The following is a 23881-nucleotide window of genomic DNA, read 5'->3' on the forward strand; positions in this document are numbered from 1 at the left end:
AGCTTGCTATTTTCTACATATTTTTACTCTTCCAGACTGCTGTTACGTTGTAATAATGAACTATTAAAAAGGCAAGGCAAAGTCATTACTTTTTTTCACCTGTAAATGTGCACATAATAGAATTTGGATAGTCAAATAATCTCATTAGCCAGCAAGTGGAGACTCTTTTGAGGCTCCATGTTAATATGTGTTAGAAATACAAGGTAAATCATACATATTTCAACAAGAAATTGATACTTCTGAATATATATATATATATATATATATATATATATATATTTGTAGACATAATCTTTGTTGATGATAATAGCTATTGGATCTAATTGCTTCTAAATTATAACGATGTTGTAATTTCTTTCTTTCTTTTTTCTTTTATGCTTTTGCTGCTGTAAATAGCTTTTTTCTCTTTTAATGTATAACCATTAGGGGTATGGATCTTCCTGTTTCCTCAAATAAATTTGCTTATAAATTATGCACCTCTACCATTATCAATTATCAATAAAAAGTTTGCTCTTGTGTGCAAATTTAGGAGCTCAAGCATAGGGAGAATAAGGCAGACAAAGAACAATTTGCTATGTGGAATGGAAGTCTAGAACCCCCTCCATAGAGGCCCAGATTGTTTTACATGATTTTTTTTCAAAAGGGCAAACTGTGGTGTTTTTGGATGCCAATTGGGGCTGCCCAGGATCCATCCTTGGCCGGTAGACTACCATCCATTGTGCCTTACCACCGCACTATGCCAATGTTGTTTTACATGCACTACGGGAAAGCTAAACATTGCCGAGTGTATTTTTTTGCCGAGTGTATTTTTTTTGCCGAGTGTTTTTTTGCGAGCACTCGGCAAACAAGCTCTTTGCTGAGTGCCAAGCCAAAAACACTCGGCAAAAAAAAAACACTCGGCAAATCGGGGCTTTGCCGAGTGTCAAATAAAAAACACTCGGCAAAGACCCCTCTTTGCCGAGTGTCAAAAAAAACACTCGGCAAAGAGGGGGGTTTGCCGAGTGTTTTTTTTTGACACTCGGCAAAAAAATCATTTTTTCCTCTTTTCACCATGAAATTTTTTCTACTCCCCACATACAACATGTGGTACTCCATGTTAGAATTTGGTATATTTTTGGATTTATTTGCTATATTTATTTAATTAATTGCATTTCAAAGAAATTTTTGGTATAAGTCAAATTTGAACTGCGAGTGATTCAAAATATGGAACAAAATGAGTAGAAAAATGATATTCATGTTATTCGGCCCAATTTGAGACCTGACCCATGAAATGAGAAGAAATTTCGAACATCTTGTTCAGGAAACACGACAACAAACGTGTGGCAGTGGTATTTTTAAATTATAAAAAAACAAGCAAAGTCTGAAAATCATGAGATTTGTCATGATGTGATGATATCATAGGTGGAGGCTTTGGAAAAAAATTGAGAATGTTTTGCACATTTCGTCACGTACGATGTTTACAAACCGAAGCATTTCAGAAGAAGAATAGTAACGTTGAGAAGGATTGCATAAGATTTGAAGTCAAAATGACGGTCGAGTTTTGATTTGACTACAAAACTTTTTGTATAGTCAATAGAGAATATATATTATTTCATTTAAATTTTTGACAATTTTTTAAAACTGTTAGATATTTTTTAAAAAAAAATAAAATATCTTTGCCGAGTGTCCTAGGTTAGACACTCGACAAACAACCGTTCACCGAGTGTCACCCTAGGACACTCGGCAAACAACCGTTCACCCAACCTTATCCCCGCACCCCACCCGGCCCCCTCGATCTCCTCCGCCACTACTCCCTCGAACCTCTTCCTCTCCTCCCCCCCCCCCCCCCCGCCCCAAATAGGGAAGGGTCTCCGCAGTCGGAGCCTTATGTGACTAGCCCTTTGAGTCAAAAAGCTTAGGTGAGGCGACTCAAATTCTCCATCGTGATGTTCGCTGCACAAGTGGAATTATTTGGATATATCGTTTTTACATAGTATTATTTGATTAGTCATAAAAAGTATTCTTTTAAGTAGTAACACTAGTAGAGAAACGACTTTCCATCCGCCCCCTTTTGTCCCGGTTTAAAGTTGGCCCGGGACAAAAGGTTCACCAACCGGGACTAAAACTCGGTCACTGGTGGGGGGCTCACCAACCGGGACCTTTTATCCCGGTTGCAAAGGCTAGTGGGAAAAAAAGACTCTGAGAGGCATTTTATCCCGGTTTGAAACACCAACCGGGATAAAAGACCCCCCTTTTATCCCGGTTGGTAACACCAACCGAGATAAAAGGGTCAAGAGCCTTTTATCCCGGTTTGTAATACCAACCGGGATAAAAGGGGGTCATTTATCCCGGTTGGTGTTTCAAACCGGGATAAAAGGGCCCCCAACGAGGTGACTGGAAAGTGACTGGAAAGGAATTAAATCGGGGGACCCTTTTATCCCGGTTGGAAACACCAACCGGGATAAAAGGGTCCCCCACGAGTTAATCAAAAGGATAGTATCCCCTATATAGTCAGATGTGGTGTGTAGGTGGGATGGCAAGGAAGCTACGCGCGAGGCTGGAGGTTGTGGGTTCGAATCCCACGAACCGCGCACGCGCATATTTCGCGTGAAAAATCGCGTGACTTGTGACTTGCGACTCCTGGGAGCTCGGGAAATATTTTTTTTTTTGCAGCGTCGGCGCTCTCGACCCTTTTATCCCGGTTGGTAATACCAACCGGGATAAAAGGGGGTCTTTTGTCCCGGTTGAGTGACCCGGGATAAAAGACCCCCCTTTTGTCCCGGTTGGTTTATCCCGGATGCATTTTCGGGATATTTGCACCTTACCAACCGGGATTAAAGCCCAGTTCTCTACTAGTGTAATTTCATAGCTATATTACTATTTTCACATAAAAAGCCTAGGTCATAGTTGCGTAGATTTCCTCCGGCAATTAACCAATAAAATTAAACAAAGGTTCTTCGTAAATCGGCAAGTTCCAAGCTGCACCGCCGCCGCAAAGATGGGAAAAAACGGCACAAGTTGCACAGGCGACGTTCGTAGGTTGCCTTATATAAGGGTCGTCCCAGGGTGCCATCCGTGTACACTGTGCACTCTGCTCCTTGTAGCAAAGGACGCCATCGTACACAGGTAGTTCCATACCTGTACGGCAACTAGAAACCGAGCACCAAGACGCCGGCGGCAAAGATGGCCCATGCCGACGCCGGAGGTGGCCTGGAGATTGTGCCGCACAGCGGCGACCTGGAGTTGGACCTGCCGCCGCCGGGGAACTCGCTGCGGCAGGACTCGCTCTACCGCGACGCCACGAGGCCAGCGCATCACGCCGGCCACCATGGCCAGGTATACACAGATGCGTGGGCTAGCTAGCTTGATCTATTCTGATCTTTGACGATCCATGAACATGGCAGATCGTTAAGCAGCTAAAGCTTATGTTCTTAGGTTACATATCGATCATACCCTAAACCCAGTTGCTGGAATTAATAGCAACAGGATTATTGTTCCTACGATCTTCCTAGTGATGGTACCTGCCTGTGTGTACAGGAGAGCTGGGTTCGGACGCTACGGCTGGCGTTCCAGTGCGTCGGCATCATGTACGCCGACCTCGGCACCTCGCCGCTGTACGTCTACTCCAACACCTTCAAGAAAGGCGTCGGCCACCCGGACGACGTCCTCGGCGTCCTCTCCATCGTCATCTACAGCTTCATCCTCTTCACCATGATCAAGATCGTCTTCATCGCGCTCCACGCCAACGACGAGGGCGACGGTGCGTTCGTCGTCGTTGCGGCGGCGCCCTCTCTTCTACGGAGTAGTAGCCGGAGGAGAGTTAGTTACTGAAGATGTTTGACAACGGATCTGCATGTTTTTTTTTTCCTGTTCTTTCGTCATCTCAGGTGGAACGTTTGCTCTCTACTCGTTGATCTCGCGGTACGCCAGGATCTGCCTGATCCCAAACCAACAGGCAGAGGATGAGCTCGTGTTGAGGTACAAGCATCACCCGAAGCCGTCGGCGACGCTCAGGAGAGCTCAATGGATGAAGAACCTGCTGGAGACGAGCAAGTTCGCAAAGATCACGCTCTTCTTCCTCACCATCCTTGCGACCGCGCTGGCCATCAGCGACTGCATGCTAAACCCTCCGATCTCCGGTAATAGATCGTTGCATATGAAGGTTAACTAATCTTATTTGGTGACCTCACATGCTGATCAATTTGCATGAATGCTTGAATATGTGGCTCAGTTCTGGCAGCGGTCAACGGTCTGAAGTTGAGAGCACCTCATCTGACAAAAGGTAATAATAGTAAATTATTAATAGCTACTAAAAGCAAATTTTCGCAGCGAAAAAAAGAAGGAAAAAGTCATAGGAGAATGCGTAATTTGCTTGCTTAGTCAAGTGACAAAAGTTGCTTGCTGCAATTTTGTCAACCCTCTATATATAGGCATATGTACGGCCTTGCGTCACCAATTCCAGTGCCCAGTTCTGTTCCGAGACATCATCTCGCAGAGAGTGCACACCAGATTAGTTACCTGCAAATGCTGACTAGTTGAATTGGTCAGGCAATTAAACTAGTCCACAAGATTGCGCGTCCTCAATTATTTTTTGTTCTTTAAATTAAAGAAGAACCCAGCATAGATTTAGAGTTCAGACTATCAAAATTGAATAATGGAAAGGAAAAACATGCAAATATATGTTCACCATGAGTTCGAGTTGTAAAGGTTAAAAGTGTTGAAGTTTCAATATACAAGCAATATTGGCATCTCTAGCGCGTGCATTTGCGTCTTGACAACTACCACTAGGCATAATTTCTGATATTGTTATCACTTCTTCCTAGCAGATGCCGAGGTGTGGATCACAGTGGGGATTCTGGTGGTTTTCTTTTCGGTCCAGCACTTTGGGACCGACAAAATCGGTTACACATTTGCACCGGTGGTTACCCTGTGGCTTCTTTTGATCAGCGGTATTGGGCTCTACAACGTAATCAAGTATGATATAGGCACCTTGAGGGCTTTCAACCCAAAATATATCATCAACTATTTTCGAAGGACCAAAAAGAAAGGATGGGTCTCTTTAGGCGAAATTCTACTTTGCGTCACAGGTACATACCTGCATCACACGGCGAAAACAAGCAGTAACTTTTGCTTAGTTTTTGGCATTTTATTACAAGGCAATACTTGGCGCAAGCTTAAAATGCTCCCAAGAATCTCTTGACTAGTATTATGTTGCTGAACATGCGCAGTTCGGTTTTGTCACTAGTATAACCGCAGAGTCAAAGCCTCGTTCTGTAGGTTTCATATTGCACACGCATTTTCCACCTGCCAATAAATCCACCAGTAAGTCCGAACCAACCGGCATAGCAAGCAACTTCTTGTGACGGCTAAATGTTTGTACAAGAATTGCATGGCTACCACGCAATTAGCGAGTACCGTTTGTTGATTTATGAAGTGTATCAGCTGTAGTCCAACTATTCAATAAATATCACGAAATGACGTGGAAAGAACATAAAAATGAATGGAAATAATATTCAAGATAAATACAATATATTTCATTTCTGAAACACATGCTATTCATTGAATTGGTAGAATTTTTCTTCTATGGCAGGCACAGAAGCTCTTTTTGCTGATCTGGGATACTTCAGCATCAGATCTATACAGGTACAGACAATTTTGATCATTTTTCTGTAAAATAAGATACAAAGTAGAAGTAATTTTTATGATGCCAACCCCAAAAAAATAATTGTTGTATGAAAAACACTTTTTCCCCTTTTTCATCTACTTTTAGTTGGTAGCTCTGAAGAGAGGAAAAGGAGATAAACATAACCAAATGGTACCTTGGGTTATTATGCATGCAAAGTACTATAATTTCGAATTATTGTTTTCTTTAAAATCTTCTCATGACTATGGGTGTAAATAACTAGTTGACCCGCTAACTTCTTCCGTTACTTATATGGCTATTGTACAAACGTCAAAATTGTAGGGGTAGTACTGAATTTCTTGTCTTGTCTTTCAGCTGAGCTCCACCTTTGGTTTATTACCATCCGTATTGCTCACCTACATTGGGCAAGCAGCATACCTGAGGAAACACATGGACATGGATATATCTAATGCTTTCTTCAATTCAGTTCCAAGTATGTAACACATAAAAGTATCCTACTATATATTTCTTAACTTTTCATCACAAAACTAACTTGATGTGCTCTTGTGTAGGCTCTTTATTTTGGCCAACATTCATCCTTGCACTCATTACAGCAGTAATTGGAAGTCAAGCTATGGTCTCGTGTGCCTTTGCAACCATGTCACATTTACAAGCACTTAATTGTTTCCCGCGGGTCAAGATATTGCGTACATCAAGGCATTATTCGGGTCAAATGTACATCCCTGAAGTAAACATCTTTCTTTGCATATCTGCTTGCGTGGTGACACTAATCTTTAGGACGACTGGTTTCATTGCCAGAGCACATGGTAAGAATTCAAAATTAATATATCTTAATCCTTATTTTGATTACTCCTTTAACAAATGTATGTTTATAAACATTCCAAAAAATGATAGCCTTACAATGTATCTACTATGAATTTCTACACAGAAATTTGTGTGGTCCTTGTGATGATCATCACAACATTGCTGATGACAATAGTAATGCTCCTCATATGGAAGGTAAACATTTGGTGGATAATCATCTTCTTCATCGTCTTCATGTCCACAGAGTCCATCTACACAGCTGCAGTTCTATATAAGTTCATCCATGGACCATACCTGGCATTAGCAATCTCAGCAGTTCTTATGACGATCATGATTGTGTGGCACTACGTGCATGTCAAACGTTATAAGTATGAGCTTGAGCATACTGTATCACGTGATAAGGTGAAGTATATCCTTGAGCGTCAGGACCTAAAGAGAGTTCCAGGTTTTGGGCTCATCTACACTGAGTTGGTACAAGGGATACCACCCATATTCCCTCACCTCATTGAGAAAATCCCTACCATTCACTCAGTTATTGTCTTCATCACTGTGAAGCATTTGCCAATTCCACATGTCAATGTCTCAGAGCGCTTCCTATTCCGACAAGTGGAGCCTAAAGAGCTAATGGTGTTCCGTTGTGTGGCCCGATATGGGTACCGTGACACGCTCGAAATGGCCAATGGATTTGTTACAATATTAGTTGAGTACCTCCAATACTATATCAGGGATGCCAACCTCTATGGATTAGGTGATCCGTTGAGGATTAATGATCACAGCGCTCACATTGACAGCTTTTATCAGGAGAAGCCCTCCGGGCATGCCATCTATGCGGAGGAAATGCTTACACCAATCCAATCCTTCTCAGAGCTCACGATGCATCCAGTTGGTATGAGCAATATACTGACACAGGTGATTAATTCATACATGAATGTCTTGGTTAATTAAAATGTATTCTTATTATCAACTATAGCTTCTGATATATATATATACAATGGTGTGATTTAATACCTATTTTTACAACAGACTGGAAAGATGAACATAGAGGAGATGTTCAAGATTGAAGAAGACCAAAAGATTATCCAAACTGAGGTGAACAATGGTGTTGTTTATATACTTGGGGAGACTGAAGTGGTAGCCAAGCCGCACTCAAACCTATTAAAGAAAATCATTGTAAACTATGTATATAGCTTTCTAAGGAAAAACTCAAGGAATGGAGAGAAGATGCTATCGATTCCACGAGGCCAACTACTTAAGGTTGGAATTACCTATGAGATCTAAGGGTTATGTTGAGTTGTTACAGTTAGTAGAAACTATTATATATAATTCAAATTAGTGGTTCAGGAGGGGGGTCATTTCGACTTTCATGCCTTATATGTGAATGAAATAATAGCTCAAATGCTTGTTTATTACTCCAATCTTCCTAAAATTGAACCATGTCATCTCTATGACATGATGAGCCTTTGGCCTAAAGATCTATTTGAAAAAAAATCGAAACTTCACCTTTGATTTGTGAGGTTGAGAAAAAACCTAAGAAAAAGTGGAACTTGGAAAAATTTTCAAATTTGAGCTACTCATGTGGAATATGGATCAAACCATGATCATGGAGTTCTCACACATGTCCTGGCACTCAAATCAAACAAGAGACATGCCTCAAACTAAAGTCAAGTCCAAGAAACAAAAATCCAAAAAACATGTTGAAACATCAAGGGAATCCATAAAAGATGGAGGAGCGCATCACGATTTTATCAAATCCTTGAGGAATTGGATTAATCAAAGAAGAATCATCAAAGTACATGGCTCGGAAGCTACCCTTCATCTCCCTACTCTTGATGAGGTTATGTCAAGAGCTCTCACATCTATTCTATCTCTTGGGATAACCAACCAATGCAAGTCTAAGCATTAGGAAAATGAGAATAATTCTTGGAGAGGTGGTGAGCAGTAGTCCACCCTCTTACTTATATGTGTTCAGACATATCTCAAACCACCTAGTACAAGTTAACACTAAATATTCCCCTTAAGGACATAACAATAAACAAGTTTCAATTTTTATCCATGGGCTTAATACCTTCATGACATAGTATTACTTTGACGCAAGCCACATGATCTGGCCCACGGAACCACAACCCCCAAATTTTGAGGAGAAACTTACAAAGTGCCTTGCACTGACACTTTCTTGCAGTATGGCTCCTCATTACTTGCTTAGCCTTCAAACAAGCTCTTTTTTGTTGACACTTTCTTACAGTACGGCTCCTCATTACTTGCTTAGCCTTCAAACAAGCTCTTTTTCGTTGAGGTGTGGTCTGCCTCACTATTGAGCCAAGATGTTGTTATGTGATTTGCATCCTCCTACAACAGCTTGACTCTTGACTTGAATTTGACACATACCCATACTTGGCTGACACAAATTTCATCACCTTTATTCCTCCTCAATTCTTGTCTCTTGCACTCTTCATGTGAGTAATGCAGATTGCCCATAGTTTTACCAGCCTCTCAAGGTCCACCAGCTCAAGTCTCCTACTCGGACTTCACAACTTTGTTATTAATCATCACATCATGTAAATTCACCGACATATCATGAGCCAAGAAAGTCTCTCTACCTATTTGACCAACCCCATTACCACCTCTAGTTAGCCATAAACATAATTATGCATTACTCAACACATCAAAATAAACCTAAGTAACGTATCAACTTGGGCTTAACAAGCAGGTATATTGTTGAAAACACTCACCTATGTTCAATCACAGGTACTAAGATTTGAACCCTAGTGAGTGGAGTCATGTCCTCAAAGCCTTACTAATTGGAGGATCCTTTTGGAGCTTTCGCGTTATTCATCACAAGATGTGCTAGGAAAAAATAACATAGATCCTAAACATTCTTGCAAAAATAGAAATATCTAGCTATCAATTCTGCAGACTATAATCATCGTTGATAATACTCCCTCTGTTCTTTTTTACATGTCAAATTTGATTTGTCTTAAGTCAAACTTGTTCAACTTTGACCGAGTTTATAGAAAAATATAGCATTTACAAGATCAATTTGTTTCATTGAATTCACCATGGAATATATTTTTATAATGCATATATTTGTTATTAGAGATGTTGTTATATTTTTTATAAATTTGGTCAAAGTCAGATAAGTTTTACTTAGGAAAAACCTAATGTGACATGTAAAAAGAGCCGGAGGGAGTAATAGTCATTGGATCTATATTAAGCTTTATTTATAAAACTACCCACCTCTATCATTTAAAAAATAGTCTAAATTAACCTTTGTATCTAAACTACTCACCTTTGCCATTATAAAAAAATAAAGTAACCCCATAATCTTCATTAAATTATCCACTTATGCCATTATAAACATAACCAGAAGGAATCCTAAATTTGCATCTCAGTGATCCACATATGGTATTATTAAAAAAAACCTGAAGTGGCCCTAAATCTATACCTAAATTATCCATTTATGCATGCCATTATTACACTAACCCAAAGTAACACCTAAATTTGCATTTAAATTATCCATATCACCATCATTAAAAATTAACCTAATGCAGCCACTAATTCTACACCTAGATTAACTACATCCGTCATGTAAAAAGAAGTATCCCAAAAGCAAACCAACATATAATTCTAGTTACTTATTTCGACCATTGTTAATATAGAAAATTATAACTTAGATACACACACATAATATGGTCATCATGAATTATGGTCATCATGTGAATCATGTATGTATGTCATAAAGTGATGAGAATATTGATTTTCATGTTAAATAACATATCGTCCAAACTAAGGGCTCAATTACATCACATGTCAAACATGTATGGAGGTGCCACGTGAAAATGAAAAGTATCAATGCTGATGAAAAGTGCATTGAGAAATAGCTAACTAGAGTATATCACAACTAGATAAAGATAAGTAAGTAGACTTAGAATATTCAATAGATGAGACAGAGAACGCACGGAAGGTAAGGAATTTTGCTATTAGCTACGTCATCTAATTTTCCTTATAAATTTATAATATTTACGTCTCTAAAAATTGCTAACACATATGAGAGCACGGGTTGATGGACTAGTATGCTTAATTAGCATAAGTGGATACATCAAACCTTGGATGGTACTCCCATGCTTTTATTTTGCTAATTGCACAAATGTTAAACAAGAAGCTGTGTATTGATTCTCGCTGCTGATCGATTTGTTTGTTTCCCCAAATTTTATTGTTCCCACTGATGGCTTGTTCGGTTAATCCCCTCCCTAGACCAAAGGGATTGTGACTTGTAGGGGATGTAATCCCGTCTGAACCAAACAAGCCCTGAGAGGGAAAGTATGTGTACAAGGAATTCCAGCTCCGATGTGTACATTTCTGCTGAGAATGTTCGTTATATTGACTGGCTTACTCATCGACATCATGTTTCACTGCACCAGTAGTGCATTGCCGCTCGCTTTTGACCACATGGCTTTCAAATTTAAGGCTACACTTCAACGTTAGAGCTAGCAGCCCATGGCTGCACACTTCTCCCAAGACTGGGATCTACGAACTAGATGATGACGTATAAATTAAATATGTGATCTCTAAAAGAGACGACATGCATAAGGACTAGAGCAGAATCAATAATGAATTAAAACTTTTACTAATTAAGCGACGATTAAAGCCAATTTCTTCAAAGAATAGTCCACCTACATACTCACTCTTCGTGACGAAGTTATAAGCTACTGCGGCAAGAAATACAGACATGTACCGTACGAAGTAGGAACTACCTTGAATGGGACAATGCGGAAAACTCATCCAACCCCAATTACCTGGTCAACTTACCGATCCCGTATGTCACCTGCAGGTCTAGAAAGTGACGTTGCAAAGAGCATGCACACAGTTTGATCAGGCTTCTCAGTTTCTTTTTTGTAATTTCACCCAAAGAAAAGGCTCTACTTTATTCTGCTTATCAAAGAAGCTTATAGGAGGAATTCTTAATGAAGTTGGTCAGATATGTTCTGGTGATTTTGTTGCCTGGCTATTTATTATGCAAAACAAGAAGATAATTAATTACTTCCTCCCCTCTAAATTGTAGGCTACTTTGACATTTGTAGATTCATAATTGTTATCACGTGTTTAGATACATATTGTATATGTAGGTGTATAGGAAAAGATATGAATTTTGAAATGCTAAAACAACGACCGACACGCGTATGAAACCGGTGACTCGAAGAAGCAAAGCGACGAACAATCTGGTAATTACATGCGACCACCCTGTCACGATCGATCACAGCTGCTTATGTAACTGCCGACGCCAACCGGGCAGGCCTCAACTGAGGTTTACGATTCCGACGACTTCCTTGGCGCGTGCGTACGCGGATAAAGCGATGTTAAAGCGCCTACCGCGACACGTACTGCATGTTTTGACTGCCACATATATGTACATGTATAAAAAAAAACTGGACTACTTATTACTGATGAAGCAATCGAGACGACAACGGCATATCTCTATTTTGATAACGAATAAGCAAGCAATGATGCTGTAAGCGTTTATTACGTGACGTGTAGGAAAAACACGGTTGGCTGAATCCAACGATTTTGTCAAAGATTCGATCAGCAAGCAATGCAAGCGAGATAGAATGTCGAATCGAACGAGACTTCTGCGACAGTGCGTCGTCGTCCAAGGAATGGACTGCAACAGGAACGGTGAACTAGCGACGAGACAGCAATCTCGATTGATGATGCATTTGGTGACGATGGGAAATTAAGGTTCCGACGCTCGAGTTGTCAAAGATGCAGCAGGTCACGTGGAGGAGGTAAGGTAACGAAACCACTGAGCGTTCAGGGGACGGGAGAGCTTATAAAATGGAGCCCAGGCTCTTGAACTCGTTCTAGAGCTGCGACAACCAGTTTACTAGCTTGTAGCTAGCTCCTGTGATTCCATAGCAAGAGATATACCGATTTCGATCAGGTATGGCGCAAGCAGCCGACAGAGGAAGTAGCAGGGAAGACATCGTCATCGTCGACCTCGAGAGCGAGGTCGACGCGCCGCCGGCGATGCAGCGGCAGGACTCCTTGTACGTCGCCGCGACCAGAGCCGCCGGCGCGAACAACCACGGGCAGGTTCGTCGTCGGTCATTGGGGTACAGATCGATAGATGTCAGTGCATGAGCACGCTTGGATCACGTGCTGAGCTCGTGCGCGAGATGCAGGATAGCTGGGCGCGGACGGTGCGGCTGGCGTTGCAGTGCGTGGGCATCCTGTACGGAGACATTGGCACGTCGCCGCTGTTCGTGTACTCGAGCACGTTCCGGGACGGCGTCGGCCACCCGGACGACCTGCTCGGGGCGCTCTCCCTCATCATCTACAGCTTCCTGCTCTTCACCGTCGTCAAGTACGTCTACATCGCCCTCCGAGCAAACGACGACGGTGATGGTCAGTAATTTTTTTCGTTTTCCTAGCTACAAGAAGAGACATGTATAGTACTTCATCTAGAGTGCATGCATGGAGTACGTATTAACAATCATACAGCAGTGTTTTTTTTCCCTTACATGTTGTTCAGATATCAGTGTCATTACTTTTTACTAACTATACCCAATAATATATTGGAAGGAGAAATTTTCTTTAGGGGAAAGACCAATTACTGTCTGTGTCTGTAGTAGGATGGTCCAATATAATGTGTGCAAGACTAATTCGGCAGATATGCATGCACTGGACCATATGACTGATGGATGTTGGTATATGACTGAATTACTTGGACTAATTCGACCAACTTATGAGGCTTTGAACTCAGTCTAATAACCACATAAAGTTTACAATGCAAAAAAAAAAAAATCATGCACTTTTTCCTTCCCCTTGCGCATGCCCAGCCAAAGACTTTGGCTGCAAGACGAGATTGTATAGAAGACTACAAGCGGTCAATAGCTGGCATAAGAAAAGTAGTAAAAACAGAGTAATAGTAACCCCAAGAATTTGATTCAATTTCGTTTCAAAAAAGAAAGAAATTGATTCAATTCCTTCCTCAGGAGGAACGTTCGCGCTCTACACTCTGATTTCGCGCCACGCAAAGGTCAGCCTGATCCCAAACCAGCAGGCCGAAGACGAGCTCGTCTCCAAGTACAACCGCGCCAAGCCACCAGCGACGCTGAGGAGAGCGCAGTGGATGAAGGAGCTGCTGGAGACGAACAAGGCCGTAAAGATTTCGCTCTTCCTGCTCACCATGCTCGCCACTGCCATGGTCATCAGCGACGCTGTTCTAACTCCTGCAATTTCAGGTACTATCTTGAGTAGACTATTTTTGCCATTATCTTGAGTGAATTCAAAGTAAACGTTAAATCTGATTTTTCATAGCCTAACGTATGGTTTTCCTTTGTTCCTGAAAACGTGTCAGTTCTCTCTGCGGTTGGCGGCCTGAAAGAAAAGGCACCTTATCTTACAACAGGTATGAGAAAAAAGAACCCAAAAGTCATGCATTCTAGATTCACTTCATGTAAGAAATCCTTGAAGTAAGTAGGAACCGAATATTGCCACAGGAAAAATATCAAGTCTTAATTTATTTTTGAGTATGACATCTCCACCAACTAAAAAACTGAAGACTTGGAGCAGACTGTCGTTGTTGGCAATTAATGGTCCAGCCAATCTATGCTGATGTTGCGTCATTAACATCCAATTTGCCTGGCTATATGGTTGAAGCAATCTTTACATGGACAAAAATGTATTCTTTGGATGAATATGATCTGGTCACCAAAAAAACTCTCCATGTATAAGGGTACGAATTCAATGACTCTAAACCAAATATACACACTACAAGATGACTCTCCAGGCCTCGATCTGTTATCGATTTCAAATCCGCCGACCATCTAGCTAGGCAACTGAAGACTTAGAAGTGAACTGTCGCTGTTAGCAGTTAAGGTGTGGTTCAGCCTGAGAAGTTTTTATGTGGTTGTAGCGCCAGTATCGTTGTTGTTGTCATCTAATCCAATGATTCATTGCTTGTTTGAACTCCACACAATCAGCAATACATACCAGTGTGAATGTACACACCTCACTGCTCAGTACATGCAAATCGCTCTAGCACCACTCATGTATCATAGAAAAAATCCGGTCGGTCTCTGCGGATTACTTTCACACATATACTATCTCCAAAATATGTGATAGGGACGATGATGGAAACACTTTCAGAGGACTTGTGAACCGCTAGAAAACACTTGGTCTACATTTGCCATGTACCCAAAAATCCTGAAAATGAATTCTCACTTCGAAGAAAAGATTGCATAATTGATTTCATAGTGCATACGAATACGGGGTGTGCATGCATGACAATGACATGTGACATTTTCCACAGATGAGATAGTTTGGATTACTGTGGGAATTTTGGTGTTGTTGTTCGCGATCCAGAGGTTCGGAACTGATAAAGTCGGTTACTTGTTCGCCCCGGTCATCCTCCTTTGGCTTCTCCTCATTGGGGGAGTTGGGGTTTACAACCTAATAAAGTACGACACCGGTGTTCTCAGGGCATTCAACCTGAAATACATCATCGACTATTTCAGAAGGAACAAGAAGAAAGGATGGGTCTCCCTTGGTGGCATACTCCTTTGTTTCACAGGTATACCACTCTGTAGTGTGTCAACAAGTAGTGTCCAGCAGAACAATGGTGGTTATTGCACTCGAATCAAAAGTCTGAACAGAACAATATACACATATACTGAGAATATTGTGCAAATCTCGTAGGCACAGAAGCCCTTTTTTCTGATCTAGGATACTTCAGCATCAGATCAATTCAGGTATGTAAATGCTTAATTAGGCATTAAGTAAGAATCAAAGATCTTATGTGTGAAGTATATAAATTAGAGTACTCATCTCTTAACATAGAAAGTATATCAGAATAACATTTTGTTTCCTCTGCTTCAGCTAAGCTTTGGCTTCGGTTTAGTCCCATCAGTGTTACTCGCTTATATTGGGCAAGCAGCATACTTGAGAATGCACCTAGAGGATGTAGCAAATAGTTTCTACAGATCAACTCCAAGTATGTGTAAAATCCACGCAATTATTTCACTTGTACATATATATACAGCTGAATTCTTTATCTAGGTTTTTATATATCCACTTGGATGCAGTCTCATTATTCTGGCCAACATTCATCCTTGCGATAGCGGCATCGATCATTGGAAGCCAAGCCATGATATCCTGTGCCTTCGCAACCATTTCCCATTCCCAAACACTTGGTTGCTTTCCGAGGGTTAAGATACTGCACACCTCAAGGCAATATTCAGGCCAGTTATATATCCCTGAAGTAAACTACTTGCTCTGCTTGGGTGCTTGCCTCGTCACAATCGGCTTCAAGACAACTGTCATCATTGGGGAAGCTCATGGTAAAGATCCTAAGAGTGTCTCATTATAATTACATTTCCTTTTTCTGTTTCAACAATTAAGCTCAGTTTTTTCTATGTTCACATCTACAAAAATGTGACGATGTCTCTTCCTTCCGTACATGCAGGGATATGTGTTGTTCTTGTGATGATCATCACAACACTATTGTTGACAATAGTGATGCTCCTAATATGGAAGATCAGCATATGGTGGATTGTCTTGTTCTTCATCGTTTTCATGTCATCTGAGTTAATCTACCTATCTGCAATCCTATATCGATTTGTGCATGGTGCATATGTGCCCGTAGCAATGTCAGCGGTCCTAATGGTAGTGATGATTGTGTGGCATTATGTGCATGTGAAGAAATACAACTTTGAGCTCGAGCACTCCGTGCCCCGTGACAAAGTGAAAGAACTCCTTGGCCGCCGTGACGTTCAGAGAGCCCCAGGGATAGGCCTCTTCTACACCGAGTTGGTTCAAGGCATACCACCGGTGTTCCCTCACCTAATTGAGAAGATCCCTTCCATTCATTCAGTGCTTATTTTCGTCTCCATGAAGCATTTGCCAATTCCATCTGTTGACATGTCAGAGCGATTCCTCTTTAGACAAGTAGACAGAGAAGATTATAAGGTGTTCCAATGCGTGGCACGATATGGGTACCGAGACCCCTTTGAGGAGGCCAAGGACTTTGTTGGTAAACTTGTAGAGCATCTCCAGTACTACATCCGGGATGTCAACCTTTATGGTGTGGGTTCTGAGCCAATGATGATACAGTCCTCCAGCTACCGTAGCTCTCATGCTGAGAGCTTTGGCAGCCATGAAAAATCCTCAGTAAAGGCAGTATATGCTGAGGAGATGCTCACACCGGCCGAGTCGTTCTCAGAGCACATAAGGCAAGCTAGTGGAAAGAGCAAGCTTTTTACACAATTTCAGGTGACTAGTCTATAGCACGATTTTTATCTAAACATAAGGGGTTCGTTTTATCAGTATCATTTGTTTTCTGTTCAAATGGTTGCACTGATATGCTTGTTTAATTTTCTGTGTCAGGGAGAGAAGATGAATATAGTAGAGATGATGAAGATCCAACAGGAGCAACAGGCTATCCTTGAAGAGATGAACAAAGGTGTGGTGTACATATTTGGAGAGAGTGAGGTGGTGGCAAGACCCCACTCCTCGCTCCTCAAGAAGATTGTTGTCAACTACCTATACTCATTTCTTAGAAAGAACTCAAGAAATGGTGAGAAGATGATGTCGATCCCCCGTCGTCAAGTCCTAAAGGTTGGAATCTCATATGAAATCTAAGGAATGTGGATGAAGAACATGATATCTGATTGATGATGTCGATTGCACATAACTTGAATGCCAGTTACCAAGAAACACACTATCAAATCCGCTCAATTCTTCTGAAAGTCAATATCTTAATGAGCTGGAGTATTTGGACCTCGAGAAATGACGACATAACCTTCAATCCTCAATCTCCGACAATGACACATGTGATAAGAAATTTTTTTTCCTGAATTTGCATTGGTCGTCCACAGAGAGCAAAGAAAAATATTTTACAGGCATCTTACAATAGCGAGAAGCTGTCTCTTAGTTTTTCATGTTGGTTTTCTTTGGGTTTTTCTTCTTTTGTTTTTTAGTGGTTGTACATACTTCTTCCTTTTTAATATACTATAATCAGTAGGGGATTGCCCCTCCTATTCACATCAAAACAAAACCTTTGATGCCAAGAAAGTCACTGTCAGGATTCCAATTTCGTCTTATGATTTTTTTTCAGTCTCCATCGAAATCACCGAAATTCATGAAACTCATGTTAGGAATAGAACGACAACCTCCTGGTACAAGGGAGGGGTTAGAAGTTGCCATTCGTTCTCCAATGATTATCCAACCTATATAATCATATTCTAATTTAAATTTCCAAAATAGTTTACCAAAAATAATTTTATTCAGTCACCAGCAAAATTTGTGAAATTTCGCCAAAAATTTGAACCAGTGTATTCTTTTATTTGACGGGAATCAATGTGCTTGATTTAATTTACTGTAGTGAAGGATACAGAAATTTGCATGTACGCATTAGTGCTTAACTTTATTACTAAAGTACTGTAGAACAAAGATATTGGCAAAGGGAATCAGAGTTGCAACCCTATTTTATTTTCACCAAATGATTCATTCATACTCAATCTGGAAAGACCACAATGTATTCAGGGCATATAGTACAAGGTTAGGACCATCCTAAGAAACCTGCCTAAACACAATAAGACCACAAAAGTAGATATCACAAGCACCGCCGCTTAGTCAGACAGAACACTACAATCTCTACTCTCTACCCAAAAAAGCCGCAAGAAAAAATCCTCTCTCAAGAAAAAAGATAGAATTTTCATATTCTCGGGAAAAAAAACTCTCAGATAGATTTGTTGTTATGTGAACCTCAAACACAATGCCGTCTTTTCAATGAAGCCCTAGTAGAACATATCCGAGCTGCAGTGCAGAGTGTTGTAAAAATTAATACAACCTATTATCTCGACCTATTTCATCTCAATAAACCTTGTTGCTTGCCACCAATTTTGATAATATGTGACAACAAGAGACTGCTCCTCGAGACTTATAGTTCGTGGACACTCTCTCAAACTGATTTTCACCACAGAAATCACAATAAGTTTTAAATACTATGTCAAACTCCATCGCATATTATATAATAATTATATCTATTTGGTTCGAGAGTGGAAAAAATTGAGAGACAATACATTGATGCCATTTTCTTGCGCCGCTACTCTTACTCATTTTTACTAGTTAGTTCTTGACCATATTGAAGCTTTAGCTATTGAACTAGCATAGTGATGGAGTTATTTTTTATCCAAAAAGATTCCTCGAATTCTATTATAGAAACTAAGTCGGCATCGTTTTACTGACCATCATCCTACTAGGAAATATTATAGCACATGCTACTGCCAAGAGTACCCCAAAAGAACACCTTCACACACCAAACAGTAGAAAAAGTGACCTAACACATTGCCACAAAAAAAGGACTCCACTGCCGGCATATCATGACCATTTATTTGGAACCAACAATGGTATATAAATATTACAAGCAGTTCATTGTAACTAATGGTGAAAAGCTGCTACTACCTTTTCTCGTTTTTCTTTGAAACCAATGCTAGAGTTAGGGTTTAGGATTCTTGAAAAAAATAATAGAGATATAGTCATTGCCGTGTTATCTCTGAGGCCAGCAGTGAGCAAACTCATTGTGACCTACTGGACCGGACTTGAGAAAATCTCATGGCTACACGTCCTCTCTCTCTCTCTCTCTCTCTCTCTCTCTCTCTCTCTCTCTCTCTCTCTCTCTCTCTCTCCTAGATCCATACATCAGCCCTAAGGAGAGGAACCCAATGAAAGCTTTGACCTTTGTTCCCCAACCCCATACATGTGCCATCGAGAGACTGCCTCCCTTCTCATTCCTTGCACCACAAGCAAAAGACTAATGGAGGCTTCATTCACTACAAGAAACTCATTCATTTCAGGTTATTTTTAATAATGGCATAAATGGATAACTTAGATGCAAATATATGATTACTTTTGGTATGTTTATAATGGCATAAGTAAATAATTAGATAAAGATTATGGGGTTACTTCATTTTTTTTATAATGGTAGAGGTGAGTAGTTTAGATACAAAGGTTAATTTAGACTTTTTAAGTGATAGAGGTGGGTATTTTTTAGAAAGTTAGTATAGATCCAATGACTGTTACTCCCTCCGGCTCTTTTTACATGTCACATTTGGTTTGCCCTAAGTCAAACTTATCCAACTTTGACCAAATTTATCAAAAAATATAACATCTTTAATACCAAATATATGCACCATCAAAATATATTCCATGGTGAATTCAATAAAACAAATTTGATATATTGGATCAAGCAAGTGAGAAAAGAAGAGGAGGGGAACAGGTCTCCTCTACAGCCATGGTGCCACCACCAATGCAGGACAATGGAGGCAGCAACGGGATTCATGGAAGAACTGGCTGTCGAGTGTCTATTATGTCTGGTGATAGGATTTTGAGGCAAGATCTAGAGGCAAGTTATAACTACAGATCCAAGTACAGTAGTCTAGCTAGTGATGGGACTCATGGGTGGGAGAGCCCAACCAAAGATGAGAGCGTAGCGATCCATTGTCGGTTGTTTTCTACAACACCAACCTTTGGAGGGGAGGCAAATGGATAACTGATACCAACCGATCACATAATGCCAGAGGTCAATATATTTTAGCAATGTTAGTTTGGAACATAGAATTCATGAATTACGTAGTAGTGTAAGCATCTTCGTCCTTCCCATCTCCTTCCTTTTTGCTTACGCTGACTCCATCTAATTTCCAAATGGACTCTAGAAGTCTTTCAAATTGATTGATATAAATTTCAAGGTAAAAAAATTAAATTAATTCTTGTAAATTTGAGATTGGTATATGAAAACTTTATAATCCATTTTGGAAAAACACTCCAATAGATTCAAACAACTTTTAAATTGACTCATAAAAATTCAAAATAATTTGAAAACTTTCGAATAGATATTACTTGAGAAAACATAGAAATCTAGGTACTCCCTCCGTACCATTATGTTTTAGACATCTCCAACCAGATCGATGAAATTAAGGAAAGCATGTAACTAATCTTTTGCCCTTCGTTCATTCATCTTGGCTCATTGTCGTTCATCACAAACGCCTATTCGCTGCCCCATCCCACCATATGAGCCTCATCATGCCAGCCACTACTCCCTTTGCCTCCCTGACTAAACTCCTCCTACTGTCACTCCCTCCACCATGGCCTTGGTGTCGTACTGGTGGGGCGAACAGGTTAATAATGGGTTGGATGACATGGGTACTACTGTGGCAGAGGTGTGAAGGGAGTATCTAGTTCCTCTCGGGAAATGAAAACGTCCTTCCTCCCAGTAACACCGATCGAGAAGCATGAGATTCTTACATGAACTGATGCGGATGTGGCAGTGGCTCTGGATGTGCCTAAGCACGGCATTGCGCTACAAGGGACAGTCGAAGAGCAGTCTATGAACTGAAACCTTGAACGGGATGAGGAGCTCGAGGCGGCAAAGCTCATAGCAAGGAGAGGTTGGGGCTTCAAGAGGAAGATGATGGCGGCAACAGCTTCGACTTCAGCCTCTAGGCACTGTGTTCATAGTGGCTTAGATAGGGGTAGCACAACATATTTGGTGGTGGGAGGCATGGACGGCAATGGCGGAAGTTGAGGGAGAAGTCACAAACAGCGATGGCGGAGGCAGATGGGAGCAAACGCTCAACCGAAGGGGAAAATGAGAAATAACTTTTCCCTGTACAACTAGCATCAAACATTTTTAGTCCTTCTAATTTGAATTATTGGTGTCAAATAAAATTATATGGAGGGAGTTTTTTTTTAAAAAAAAAAAGAGGACTCCATAAAAGGTATAACCACAAGAATACCAAAAACATCATCATAATCTATAATCTATCTTGCAATATTTGCATTTACAACATCGAACTCTTCTCAACCTAGTAAGATCCTCCAAATGGACAAAAAATCTACCTAGTAACATAGAGCAAAAAAAATTGATATTTACTGTGGTGCGACTTACTTTGAAAGAAAATAATTTTCTACCTTTCCAGAAGGTCCTGCACAAACCCACCATGGCTACCAAGATAGTAGTATTCCACTAAGATTTAGCAAACTACTAGTATCTAGTAACAAGTTTACAAGCATATCAGCTAGCCATGTTCATGGGCTGGGTTCTACAGTTTTAGGCGGTTAGCAACCCAACCTGTTTGCACGTGAATTGGTCCCACTTGAGTATGGTTTGCAGCGGGTTAAATAATTGACTGGGTTGGATTGACCCGGAGCAACTTTACGTTTACACACGGAATAGCTACCATTGTTTGCATGCTAGAGTTGGATCTACATACCCTTGGACAGGCCTTAGTTTTGCTTTGTCAATATTTTTTTGCATTGCATCTTTTTTTGTTCTTTTGCCTGCAAATAGTTTTTGTATAAATATTTTCTCAAATGGAGCAACTCGATATTCTCAAATATTTTTAGATTATTATGTCGGAACCATACCTATTACCTTCTAGGCGAAACACTAACATTTAATGTGAAGTAGAATTTATTCAGTCCAATATTAATTTAATTTAACACAAATTCTTGAATGTATAAATGAAAAGAAACAGGGAAAGAAATTAGTTCAGTTCATTATTAACATTAATATGAATTTCAAGAACATCAAATTGATTAACCCGTAAATCCAATTGTTGTAGCATTTGGACATGCTTTAATAAAAAACTTATTCTTCAAACGTAGTGAAATAAGCAGTAAAACAGGCAAACATATTTCTCATAATAGTTTATTATTACACTTTGGAACTTTCTGTCTATAATATGTAAATTTGGCTAAGTTGTTATAAGCATGGCATATTAGAGACTAATTGCTCCTCTACGTAACATGGTCATTTCATAAGATACGTAGCATCTTGTCTCTAGATCTAAGGACAAAAGACTTCCTTGATATTTACTCTAGATCTGTATACTTCTTGTAAAGATTCAATATCTTTTTTTAGCATAAAATCTTCAATCTTAATGGTGAATACCTCACAAATTTAACTGTTATTGTTATTTTGTTGATAGAGTTACGTCCTTCCTGTGCATACTTTACAACTAGGTTAACTATGTGTGCATGGCACCTCACATCTTTGATACAATTCCCTTCCAATCTTTACACACTCCCTTCAACTAGTCAATTAAATTGTTATTAGAGGTAGCATTTCAGTGGTGATTGTGAATATCCAATGAATACCCTACTTGAATAAGCATATAATATCTTGATACTGTGACTCTAGAAGGGGAGTTCAAATCCTGGTTGTAATACTTTGGAATATCTTTTGAACCATACACCTTCAATAGATTTGAAAGGTACTTTGCAACAATCTTCAACGTTTAAAGAATGCTGGTGTGTGTCCCTTTATTCTTTCTTTGCAAATCCTGACCCTTCAGTGTCTCTTTGAGAAACTAGAGACACAAGCAAGCGTAGAAGCCGGCCATGCTTAGCATGGAAGGGTCAACAATGGAGATCGACCCTTGAATGCATCAGATGTTGGCATCCAGCTCCATGGCGACAAGCTGTGACGAGTTCACGTTCATATCAAGGCACCTAGCCGTTGAGGCAACAACTTCACACAACCCTTGCAGTGCTTGCACGGCCTCCGCCTCAAGGCCTCAGGCAACGCCATCATGTGACATCACCGTTGTCGCCACCCTTTCTTTCCTTTTTTTCTATTTCTTTTTGTTATTTCTCTTTTCATCGGTTCTATTGCTCTGTATGTGATGCCATGTTTCAGTGAGATTCTAAGGTTGAACCTAGAAACTGGCTAAGCGATTCGTGTTTTGTCCGCCCCACGTATCGGCCTATCAGTTAGCCGGGATGATGGTTCCATCCAAGTTGAGTGCGTACTCTATGCAGTTTTTCAACTTCACCAGGTTGTGGTGAGACCGCCTCCATCAAGTGCACTATGAGATCAGTCTCAGTGCACAGTTAACAAGATTGTGTTTGTTGGTTTTTATAGGGATGAAACTCATCTCTCGTACGATGAAACTTCCCCCCTCCTCTATCCTTATAACTACTTGCCAAGTCATGAGCAACCGGGGCTAAAGGTGGTCTTTAGTCCCAGGTGGAATGATCGGGACTAAAGCTGGAAACCTTTAGTCCCAATTGGAAATCCAGTCTCTTTGCGGTTTTCTGACTGGAACTAAAGTCCAATTTGTGATGTGGTATAAAATTTAATATCATGAAATTTCTTATCGAGACTGACCTGAGGAGATTCGTAGGTGTACCAACTACCAAGAGAAAAAATTAAGTATAGTAAGTAGTAAAATGGTTGCATATCTTTGCTAGTAAATCCATTTTCCATTGGCATTCGGTGAACCTTGGATAATTCTCTTGCCCCTTCTTTGCTTTCCTCTTTACCGTTGGGGCAAAAGGGTGTCCCCATCTGGCATCACCGGCTTGGATACACTGGAAACAGCAGAGAGAGGGACAGTTGGATCTTGCATTCTGCAATGATAGTGCAGGGGCACTGGCAGAACGGCAGCACAGAGCAGG

The 23881-nt window shown here is 40.5% G+C and overlaps 2 protein-coding genes across 4 annotated transcripts; both read left to right on the forward strand.

Annotated features, from left to right (window-relative positions):
• Positions 1-3076: 3076 nt before the first annotated feature.
• LOC117839687 (probable potassium transporter 16) lies at positions 3077-7996 on the forward strand. The gene is made up of 10 exons (XM_034720081.2): positions 3077-3315; positions 3517-3739; positions 3867-4118; positions 4211-4261; positions 4806-5066; positions 5570-5622; positions 5978-6095; positions 6175-6429; positions 6552-7336; positions 7451-7996. Exons 1-10 carry the CDS (start codon positions 3163-3165, stop codon positions 7703-7705), a joined length of 2406 nt encoding a protein of 801 aa, XP_034575972.1. The 5' UTR covers positions 3077-3162; the 3' UTR covers positions 7706-7996.
• Positions 7997-12206: 4210 nt separating this feature from the next.
• LOC117836565 (potassium transporter 27) lies at positions 12207-17460 on the forward strand. 3 transcript variants are annotated; one of them, XM_034716021.2, is made up of 11 exons: positions 12207-12514; positions 12604-12826; positions 13417-13665; positions 13782-13832; positions 14736-14790; positions 14905-14996; positions 15122-15174; positions 15302-15416; positions 15508-15762; positions 15888-16693; positions 16808-17460. In XM_034716021.2, exons 1-11 carry the CDS (start codon positions 12365-12367, stop codon positions 17060-17062), a joined length of 2304 nt encoding a protein of 767 aa, XP_034571912.1. In that variant the 5' UTR covers positions 12207-12364; the 3' UTR covers positions 17063-17460. The 3 variants fall into 3 exon arrangements, with proteins under 3 accessions (XP_034571912.1, XP_034571910.1, XP_034571911.1); XM_034716019.2 differs by having other exon boundaries at positions 12208-12514; positions 14736-14996; XM_034716020.2 differs by having other exon boundaries at positions 12482-12826; positions 14736-14996.
• The last annotated feature ends 6421 nt before the right edge of the window (positions 17461-23881 follow it).

The sequence above is a fragment of the Setaria viridis genome, chromosome 9 (assembly GCF_005286985.2).
Source record: "Setaria viridis chromosome 9, Setaria_viridis_v4.0, whole genome shotgun sequence".
In the NCBI taxonomy this organism is placed as follows: Eukaryota; Viridiplantae; Streptophyta; class Magnoliopsida; order Poales; family Poaceae; genus Setaria; species Setaria viridis.

Coding starts and splice junctions, on each gene's coding strand:
- LOC117839687 (XM_034720081.2), top strand. CDS start 3,163: ATGGCCCATGCCGACGCCGGAGGTGGCCTGGAGATTGTGCCGCACAGC. Junction 5,623..5,977: donor TCAGCATCAGATCTATACAG/GTACAGACAATT, acceptor CTTGTCTTTCAG/CTGAGCTCCACCTTTGGTTT. Junction 7,337..7,450: donor TGAGCAATATACTGACACAG/GTGATTAATTCA, acceptor TTTTTACAACAG/ACTGGAAAGATGAACATAGA.
- LOC117836565 (XM_034716019.2), top strand. CDS start 12,365: ATGGCGCAAGCAGCCGACAGAGGAAGTAGCAGGGAAGACATCGTCATC. Junction 12,515..12,603: donor GCGCGAACAACCACGGGCAG/GTTCGTCGTCGG, acceptor CGCGAGATGCAG/GATAGCTGGGCGCGGACGGT. Junction 12,827..13,416: donor AGCAAACGACGACGGTGATG/GTCAGTAATTTT, acceptor TTCCTTCCTCAG/GAGGAACGTTCGCGCTCTAC.